The sequence below is a fragment of the Guillardia theta genome, assembly GCF_000315625.1.
Source record: "Guillardia theta CCMP2712 unplaced genomic scaffold GUITHscaffold_20, whole genome shotgun sequence".
Taxonomy (NCBI): Eukaryota; class Cryptophyceae; order Pyrenomonadales; family Geminigeraceae; genus Guillardia; species Guillardia theta.
The window spans coordinates 829,752-838,290 of record NW_005434654.1 but is presented as its reverse complement, the minus strand read 5'-3'; the positions used below and the strand labels follow the sequence as shown (position 1 = coordinate 838,290).

The 8,539-nt window shown below is 54.2% G+C and overlaps 5 protein-coding genes across 5 annotated transcripts in view; 2 read left to right on the top strand and 3 right to left on the bottom strand.

Moving 5' to 3' along the window:
* Nucleotides 1–592: 592 nt before the first annotated feature.
* Nucleotides 593–1,272, top strand: GUITHDRAFT_93594 (hypothetical protein). Its single transcript, XM_005835842.1, has 6 exons — nt 593–703; nt 750–784; nt 838–891; nt 947–1,027; nt 1,076–1,133; nt 1,184–1,272. Exons 1-5 carry the CDS (start codon nt 646–648, stop codon nt 1,130–1,132), a joined length of 285 nt encoding a protein of 94 aa, XP_005835899.1. The 5' UTR covers nt 593–645; the 3' UTR covers nt 1,133; nt 1,184–1,272.
* A 125-nt stretch (nt 1,273–1,397) lies between these two features.
* Nucleotides 1,398–3,277, bottom strand: GUITHDRAFT_136548 (hypothetical protein; the record flags this gene model as incomplete). Its single annotated transcript, XM_005835841.1, has 6 exons — nt 1,398–2,411; nt 2,441–2,582; nt 2,636–2,700; nt 2,752–2,814; nt 2,863–2,944; nt 3,231–3,277. 6 exons carry the CDS (start codon nt 3,275–3,277, stop codon nt 1,398–1,400), a joined length of 1,413 nt encoding a protein of 470 aa, XP_005835898.1.
* Nucleotides 3,278–4,469: 1,192 nt separating this feature from the next.
* On the top strand, nt 4,470–6,075 carry GUITHDRAFT_162349 (hypothetical protein). The gene is made up of 8 exons (XM_005835840.1): nt 4,470–4,666; nt 4,754–4,958; nt 5,005–5,041; nt 5,136–5,241; nt 5,282–5,339; nt 5,558–5,720; nt 5,827–5,875; nt 5,919–6,075. Exons 4-8 carry the CDS (start codon nt 5,179–5,181, stop codon nt 6,054–6,056), a joined length of 471 nt encoding a protein of 156 aa, XP_005835897.1. The 5' UTR covers nt 4,470–4,666; nt 4,754–4,958; nt 5,005–5,041; nt 5,136–5,178; the 3' UTR covers nt 6,057–6,075.
* On the bottom strand, nt 6,037–7,818 carry GUITHDRAFT_151726 (hypothetical protein; the record flags this gene model as incomplete). Its single annotated transcript, XM_005835839.1, has 9 exons — nt 6,037–6,195; nt 6,334–6,368; nt 6,415–6,541; nt 6,591–6,630; nt 6,802–6,851; nt 7,005–7,041; nt 7,141–7,201; nt 7,397–7,475; nt 7,759–7,818. Coding segments are annotated over 9 exons (531 nt in total), but the record flags the coding sequence as incomplete, so codon positions are not given.
* A 493-nt stretch (nt 7,819–8,311) lies between these two features.
* The window catches only part of GUITHDRAFT_157489 (hypothetical protein), a gene marked incomplete at both ends in the record, with an annotated part of 2,170 nt that continues 1,942 nt past the window's right edge, over nt 8,312–8,539 (bottom strand). Inside the window, one exon of the mRNA XM_005835838.1 lies at nt 8,312–8,357. Within this exon, the coding sequence (XP_005835895.1) occupies nt 8,312–8,357 (46 nt within the window). The remainder of the gene's footprint in view (nt 8,358–8,539) is intronic.

Sequence of the window (8,539 nt, the reverse complement as noted above, 5' to 3'; positions counted from 1 at the left end):
TCCACCAGCCTGCATGAGAGCCTTCAAAGCCTACAAGACAGGACGGGAGAGGAGAGGAGAGGAGAGGAGGGGAGGGGAGGGGAGGGGAGGGGAGGGGAGGGGAGGGGAGGGGAGGGGAGGGGAGAGGAGAGGAGAAGGACGGGTCAGCATCTGTCGATCGCAGCTGAGAGAGAATGAACGAAAGGGAACGAGGAGCTGCAGTGAGACACGATTGACAGCACAGAATGGTAGAGAAGGAGAGAATGTCATGAAAGACTACACGTTAGATGGAAGGACCCAACTCGAATTTGAGATCGAAGAACACTATTGCTCGGACTAACAAATTGAATCCCCCCTTGCACTGTCCTTATTTGGTGTATTTTGAGGTCGTTGTGCTCAGAAAGAACGTCTATGATTGAATCTTGTTGGTGGCCTGTTGCATTGGATTTTGGATGCTCATTTGACCGGAGATCTAACGAAGTTGTGCAATGACTCATGCGATCATTTGTCTTTGCTGTCTCATCTGATGTATCTGATCTTCCACGATTTCCACATTTTTTTTCGTCTTTTCGTCTTATTGCTTCTGCATTCCATTACAGTAATATCCTTGTTCAGAAAGTCTAGAAACAACGCGTCCACGTATCATCTCATAAGCACTCTACAAACATGTCAAGGACTATGGGTGGACAGCTGCTGCCCTTGGAGCTGATTGATCGCTGCATAGGTTGGAATGAATCACCTTAGCAACATTTGTTTGACGGTTTGTACAGGATCAAGAATTTGGATCATCCTCAAAGGCGACAAGGTTTGATAATTGCGCCGCCATTCTCTCGCGATCCTCACGTCGTGCCACATCAGGAGTTTGTTGGGACGTTGCAAGGCTTCGATGACTATGTCAACATGGTGTTGGAGGTTGGAAGACGGAGGAGGGCGCTGTGCCAGTGAGAGGCTGATAGAATCTGCTCAGGATGTCACGGAGTTCGAAGTGAATCCTGATGGGGGGTATCGAGAAACAAAGCTCGATCAAATCCTTCTCAACGGCAACAACGTAACTTTCCTGCTCCCTTGTGACGAAAGTCTGACAGTCGTCGCTCAGATCTGCATGCTTGTTCCTGGCGGAGAAGGGCCCGTTGCGCAAGGAGGTGGACAATGAGGTAATGTCCGAGGCACGCGGTAGTTTCAGCGCAGCTCAATCTGAAGACAGAAGACGGGAGAGTGCGGTCAAACACCAACATCTACATGTAATTTCTACTTGCAACTCGAAGAATCTTTTTTTAAAATACTTGAAGAGACCAAAAGAAGAAAAGGAAAGCAAAGAGGGGAAAGGAAAAGAAGCGGAAGAAAAGGAAGGGAGGGGAAGGGAAGGAAAGGAAATGGGAAAACAAAAGAATACCGTGTGAAGAGTTGCTCAAGATAGTTTACAGCCTCTGGCGGAGGTTGAGGACCGCTGTCAACCCGACGAGGCTCACAAAAGCCCAGCAGGTGCAGGACTCCTTGGTCGCGAACAGACTCGACCTGCACTGAGAGTTCGATCGGATGCTCCTTGCAATGGGATCCATCGCAACCTTCAACCCCGACAAGCAAGCCTCCATCGTCTGCGCATACCCAGCCCTGTCGATGCGCCGCTTGCTCCAAGTGCACAACTCCCCGACGATTCTTATGGGCATGTAGATGCCGCACGGAGCTTTCCGCCTCTGCACCATAAGGATCCTGCTACAAGCTATGGCCTCCGACATGAATTGCGCTACCAAGTTGGCAGCCTGACGCCTCGTGTGCCCCCTTGCCTTGGCTCTCTCCTGGAAGTGACAGCGGAGGCCTTGGGGCAGGTGCACGGTCGAAGTCGGAGGGAAAGGAGTCAGTCCAGCCAGGCATCCACCACTAGACAACTTCCGCGCCAGGCTCAGCTTGTAGGTGCACATGGGGCATCCGTGGAGCACGTCCGTGCTCTGTGATGGTAAGATCTTCTTCTTGAGGAAGTTCACGATCATCACGAGCAGCTCGTGGGGGCGAGCTGTGTTGTGAGAGCCTTGAAAGACGGCAAGGTGCTTCTCCGACTGCGCGTTCTCGTAGAGCTTCCTGCTATTCCACGGTCCGATGAAATCATCCTGCTCCCCGTGCAGGAACAAGATGGGCGTGCGTTTGATTTTCTTCACCGCCTTGTCCGGGCAGACGTCGTTAATGTCGAAGTGCCCTCTAGACAGGACGGAGGAGCGGAGGGAGTCGAGGCAGTGCCGCATCGCCTCCGTCGCACGGAGCTCCCCAGCAGCGCCCTTCTCGACCATCCAGAGCTGCAGGAAAGGCACCATGCTGATGTACCTGTGCGAGACCTCCATGGCGACACTCTCCACCGACGAGTAGCAGCTGTCGATCACAAGGGCACTCAGATCGTCTTGCAAGTTCCCGCAAGCATGAGCGCGGTAGCGGCTCCCATGCTGTGGCCCCAGACCGCGATCTTCTTGACCTCCCGCAAGCTCTGGAGGTGCTTGATGACGCAGAACAGGTCCAGGCTCTCGAAGTAGCCGAGGCTGCACGTCTCTCCGTCTGAAAGACCCGCCCCGGAGAAGTCGAAGGTGAACACGCTTATGTCTTCCGGGAGCAGGTAGCTGAGGGACAAGAAGTAAGCGAGCGATGCATCAAGGGAATGGCTCAGCAGCACCAAAGGTAATCTTCGACGTCTCCTCGGAAACCTCCCGTCCCATGGCAATACACAACGACAGGGTACTGACAAGATGACGTGTAAGGAGGAGGCTGTGGAGTAGACTAAGCAGCAACCTGGGAGAGGAAAGTAGGAACGTAGTGACTGCACGCCAGGATTTGCCCCCGATCATTCACAATCTGTCTAGGAGTAAGACCAAAACCAGAACACTTCAGTGAGAATACTACCTCAAGGTCCTGCCGCTTGAAAACTCTGTCATTGATGGCAAATGATGGTGGCCCGAGTTCTTCATCAGGATCGTAAACCATCCTGTAGTCTGATCAGAGCACAAAAAACTCTGAAGCAGAGGTCCTCTGGTCCTCTCTCTCTTTCTCAAACAACCCCCATTCTTTCCTCCATCATTTCACTACGTATTCTCACTCCCTTACTCACTCCGATCCCCGAGCTGCACCCACCAATGCTTGCTCTTCCTACTCCCTCCTGTCCTCCTCGTCCTCGTCCTCGTCCTCCCCGTCCTGTTGTCTTCTCCTCCTCGTCCTCTTTGTCCTTTTCCTTCCTCTTTCCTCCTTCCTCCCAACCTCCTCGCTCTCTTCACCTCTTGGGCTTGCAGAGTGTATCGGCGAGAACATCCCACACGCCCATGTCGACAGCCTTCTGAATTTAACCAGAAACTTGCTAAATCATTGTCCAAGGGATCTGAAACGACGTAATTTAGACTTAAAGTTAGCTACAATCCATTTAATTTGCTGAGATTCAGGGTGCAGGGTGCCTCCAAGCCCCTAACGCACTTTTGTACAGTTTATGGCGATTCTGGTACAATTTAACTTGATTTTAACCAGAAAGTACCTAATTAGGTACAATCCTGCTGAAACAAGCTCAAAGAGTTCACAAACCCCATCGTTTCATAGTTATAAAATGTTTGAGATAAAAAGTGTGTGCTGAAAGAACTGCTATATCCGGTGGGGTAGTCCATGATCATACTACCGGGTACTTTAGTTTCAAGTAATGGGGAAAGGGGATGGTAGGGTACAGGACACCGCAGGGGTGGTCCTGCAGGGAATCTCTATGCACCTTGTAGATACCTTGCAGACGCGAAGGTGATTGGCGGAAGAGGAGAGGAGGAGGAGGAGGAGGAGGAGGAGGAGGAGGAGGAGGAGGGTTGTGCGGACAGAGGAGAAGGATGTGGGAGTAGTGTTGACGAATAGATACAAGAGAGGAGACAGAAGGTGGAGAGCCAGGAAATGGAAGGCAAGGGGAGCAGGGCAGCGGGGTTGGAAAGCGCGAAGAAGGGAGAGGGAGAGAGAAATCACCTTAAATGGAGAATGATGATAGTGAGAGCATCTGTTATCAAGGCACCAGTAACAGCTAGGAGACGAGGACAAGTTAGATCAGTCCAGTGGGATGCTCGGGGTTGTGGAGAACGGACAACGAAAGATGGAAGGATGGGTGCGAGTGTGAGAGGAGGAGATAGAAATGCACTAGAATTCTTGCTGGCAGGACGATGCTGAGGTCAAGGAACAAATATCTGGAGTGCATGTCGCAGGTTCTCAATGGCAGGGGCAGATGGGCTGGGGTGTTGCAACAAAACTTTGTGAGGAGCAACACGCGGAGTGGTGGGAGCAGCGAGCGCACGGCACGGACATTCATGATGGTAGAAGAAGATCTCCCTGGAGATGATGAGCTTAGGAGAATGTAGATGAGATGAGCCCTTGAGAGGGAGAGAAAGAGAGCAGAAGTACAGATAAGGTACCTTCAGTGTCTCAGTCGGTCGAGGGTTGGTGTAGGAGCGGTCTCCTCACGGAGGAGGTTCTCGATCCCTGATCCTGTTCGCAGCATTACGATCTACGGCAGCGTGCATGAGGATGTTGAGAGGATCTGCAGGGAGATTGAGGAGGGGCGGAGGGGCTCGTTGACATGCCTCTCGATGGCAAAGCTTCAAGTGTACTCAGTCCCCGCAGTCGCTAAGATGCTGGGCACCAACACGTCGCTCTTGATGCTGGACCTGAGCAGGCAAAGGATGGGCTGCCTAGGGTAAGACTCCCTCGCGCTCCTCTTCGCCTTGCCTCCGCCTCCTCCGCCCTCTCTGCATCACAGGAACTGATGTGCAAGTTCTTGCAGGGCGACTGAAGTTTGCGAAGCTCTAATGTCCAACAAGACGCTGCAGACGCTGGAGCTCTCTGCGAACCCCATCCCCTTCAATGGTTCCTGGAGATCCGCGTCCTCGAACAGAGGCCTCATGCGCCTGGCGGAACCTGGGGCTTCTGCTCTTGCCCGCCTCCTCTCCAGCAATCGCTCGCTGACCTCCATCGGGCTGGCTCATAACGTGACTGTGAAGAGGTTGCGAGACGTCGGCTGATGAGAGTCCGCAGGCGATAGGAGACGAAGGAGCCCAGAACTTGGCAAGAGGTGAAGACCTCCTCCTCCTGACCTCAGCACCTCCTGCCGCTCCCCCCTCCCTCCCAGAGTCCTCCTCCCCTCCCCTTGCTCACCGACCTTCCAGGACTCACTTCCTCCCCATCAAGCATCTGGATTTATCCTGCAACATGATCGGACCTGATGGCATGAAAGAGCTAACCAAGATCTTTCCTCGTCTCTGCCAGCTCGAGGTATCGAATCCTACCAGCCGCTGGAAGTGAACGTCCGTAGGTACTTGACCTTCGAGGCAACCCTATCCGAGATAAAGGAGCGAAAACGCTCGCCTTAGGTATCCCTCCCTCCTTCCCTCCCTCCCTCTCCCCCTCCCTCCGTCCTCCCCGTCTCTTATTGCTTCTCTTCTGATTTCGCGCTGCATCACTTGCTCCTCTCCATCGCCCAACTCGATTCGCTTTCTCCATCCTCCCCCTCTCGTCTCCTCCCTGGACTCCTCCGGTCTCATCCCTTCTATCCTCTTCTCTCTCCTCCTTTCTGATCTTTCCATACCAGGGCTGCAGAAGCATACCATGCTGCACAGGGTCGGAGTGTCTCTGCCCACCGATCTCGGCTCGAGTGGATGGAGGAGACTTGCGGACCTCGTTGGCTCCACCTCGACGCGCATGGAGATCCCGCAGGCCAACAAGCTCGCGGCCCTCATGGGCCTGCAGAAGAGGTCCCCCTCCTCCTCCTCCTCCTCCTCCTCCTCCTCCTCCTCCTCCTCGGACCACCCTTCTCCACGTTCCCGTGTCGTCTGTCCACTCCCCCTCATCTTCTCTCAGACTCGGCCAGTCCTCGTGGCTTCACGTGCTCGACACTTCAATCATGCAGGTCCTGCGCTCTTCCCTGCTGCTGCCCAGCTCACAGTTAACAGCTCATCCTCCTCGCCACGGCGACGGATCGGCCGAGGAGCTTCATGGACGAGGAGGAGAGAGTCTGTGTCTTCATCCCGCCGGACGATTCCGAGGAGCACAGCAGCATGTATGGGACCTGCGACCTTGCGGGTTTGTAATATAGTATACAAAGATTGTCGTACCGCCCCACCCCAACCCCTTCTCTTTCTCCTCTCCCCGACCTTCCCGCTGCTCCTTTTTCTCCACTTGTCCTGTTCAGCTTTGACCTGAGCTTTTCTCGAGCAGCTGCTGCCTGGCCTGATAGTTTTGGGTCACACCCTGTTCCATCTCCTCCATCCTCTTCCTGCTCTCCTTCCCGTCCCTTCCTCCCCCTCCTCTCCCCGTCCCCTCCTCTCTCCATCCCCTTGCCGTCTATCCCACTTCTCTCCCGCTCACCTTGTAAAATGCCGCAATGTCGGCATCTGCATCCTCTGCATGTCCATGTTACAATCAGCTGACGAGGAAGCATCGCCTCACTGTTTCCCGTCAGCACGGGCACGCTCTTGCTCTCCTCCCCTCGGCTGCTTCCTCCCCTCCCTGGTCGAATCTCTTGGCTCTCCTCCCGGGTCACCTCCCCCTGTGCTGCTCCCGCCTGCTGTTCCCCCTGCTCCACACCTTCACTTTCCCTCCTCCCGCCCGGCGGCACAACAAACCTTGAGCGCCGCCCGGTACTGTCGCACCATGAGGTTGTACCTGCAGCTCTACTCACCTCCTCCTCCTCCTGCTCCTGCTCCTGCTCCTCCCCTTCCTCCCCCCTCCCCCTCCTCCCCTGTCCCTTCTTGTGCTGTCAAACTCCTTATCTTTGTCCGGCACGTGCTCGTGCTTCTGCGCTTCCTCCTCCTCTCAACATCTCCCTCCCCTCACCAGTTCTCGAAATCGTTTTGCAGCCCAACTCGCTGTTTTTCCATGATGCCCTGCGTCAGAGCAAGTGAGCGGGAGCTGTAAAGGAGCGGAAAGAGGGAGGATGGGCAGGAGAGGAAAGCAGAAGGTAGCGGCGGAGCAACGAGGAGGGAGCAAGAGAGCAAAAGGGAGGAGGGAGGAGGAAGAGGAGGAGAGAACGGCTCTACCTGGATCTGCTCGATCTCTGCTTTCAACTCTCGCAGCCTGTCAGGGAAATTGAGGGCCGAGGCTCCTCCTCCTCCTCCTCCTCCTCCTCCTCCTCCTCCTCCTCCTCCTCCTCCTCCTCCTCCTCCTCCTCCTCACCGGTTGAATTTCTCCTTGTAGGAGCTCTTGTGAAACTCGATCTGCGACTTGAGCTCCCGCTCCTGCAAAGCGTCATCATCTCCTGGCCCGACCCCTCCTCGCTCCTCGGACACTTCTCGCTCTCCTCCTCGCTCCTCTTGTTCCACTTCCTCCTTGAACGTTTCTTCATCCCTTCCCCGCTGTTCCTCATCCTCCCAATTCCCCCCCTCCTGCTCGCCCCTTATCCTCCTCTCTTCTTCGCTGCTCCTCTCTCGCACCTCCGGGTCATCTTCCGTCGCATCTGTTTCTCCCCTCATCGCTCGCTCCACTCGCAGCTGCTCGATATGCGACTTGATCTGAAATCAACTTAGCAAAATTCAACATCCATCGCTCCTCCCCCTCCTCCTTCCCTCCCTTCTCCTCGATACACACCTCTCCTCTCTCCTCTCTCCTCTCTCTCCTCTCTCCTCACTCTCCTCTCTCCTCTCTTTCTATCCCACTCAGTCGCTCATTTCATTTCGAGAATTCGTACGCAACTCCACCTCTTGCACCCTGTAGCTACGTCACACTGACTCTTTCCCTCGGTCACCCTGCCTCCTCCTTTTCCCTCCCTGCCTCCTCTTCCTCCTTCACTTCAACCTCGGATATCTTGGATCGACTTTCATTTACAGCTTCTCCAACTCCCTTGGCTTCATCGTACTGGATAATCTTAGACGGAGCAAACACGAAGGGAAAGATGACATGGTTGAGAGTCGAGCAAGAACAGCAAATGAACGACGACATGGAGGTGGTGGAGGTGGTCGTGGCGGTGGTAGTGGTGGAGAAACAGGTTGAGGTGGTGGAGGGGGAGGTGGGAGGGGGGGGACGGGGGGGAGGAAGGATGGAGGTTGGCAGACTTGCTGAATACCTGCACTGGAGCAATGGACTGCTGGAAAATGCTACCTTGAGAGCCCTGGCTCGTCTCTCTCGCTCCTGACCCTTGCCCATCATTGACAAGTCCGCTTATCAAGCTGAGGAAATGAAGACCAATTATGACGTGTGGATCTGGAAGTATTTTCCTTCCACTGTTTGTCTCATCAGGATTTGAAATCCTCTTATGTACACGGAAGATCAATACCAAGCAACAATTGAGATGCATGACCATGAATTGTGGTGCGAACTGATTTTTCTGCAGGAATCTGAACTTGGTCCGTCATATTACGAAGATGTCATGGAGACTAAATTGAAACAAGCTTGACCTGATAATTGAGTCAAGATCTCTTAGATATGGCTTGAACAGAAATTGGACGGAGACAATGCCTACGGTATTTGACATCTGAACTCGAGTGCGAGCCTGCGCAATGCTTGGGCCAGTGGCCCAGGCTTCTCCATACAGCTCTTTTCCGCTTTCAAACACGAGTTCGATGGAATGCTCTCTACG

Excerpts from the sequence above, each read along its gene's own strand:
- GUITHDRAFT_93594 (XM_005835842.1), top strand. The coding sequence starts at position 646 with ATGTCAAGGACTATGGGTGGACAGCTGCTGCCCTTGGAGCTGATTGAT. Across the intron at positions 892-946 it reads ATGTCAACATGGTGTTGGAG|GATGTCACGGAGTTCGAAGT; the intron begins GTTGGAAGACGG and ends GAATCTGCTCAG. Across the intron at positions 1,028-1,075 it reads TCCTTCTCAACGGCAACAAC|ATCTGCATGCTTGTTCCTGG; the intron begins GTAACTTTCCTG and ends GTCGTCGCTCAG.
- GUITHDRAFT_162349 (XM_005835840.1), top strand. The coding sequence starts at position 5,179 with ATGATCGGACCTGATGGCATGAAAGAGCTAACCAAGATCTTTCCTCGT. Across the intron at positions 5,242-5,281 it reads CTCGTCTCTGCCAGCTCGAG|GTACTTGACCTTCGAGGCAA; the intron begins GTATCGAATCCT and ends GAACGTCCGTAG. Across the intron at positions 5,721-5,826 it reads CTCATGGGCCTGCAGAAGAG|ACTCGGCCAGTCCTCGTGGC; the intron begins GTCCCCCTCCTC and ends ATCTTCTCTCAG.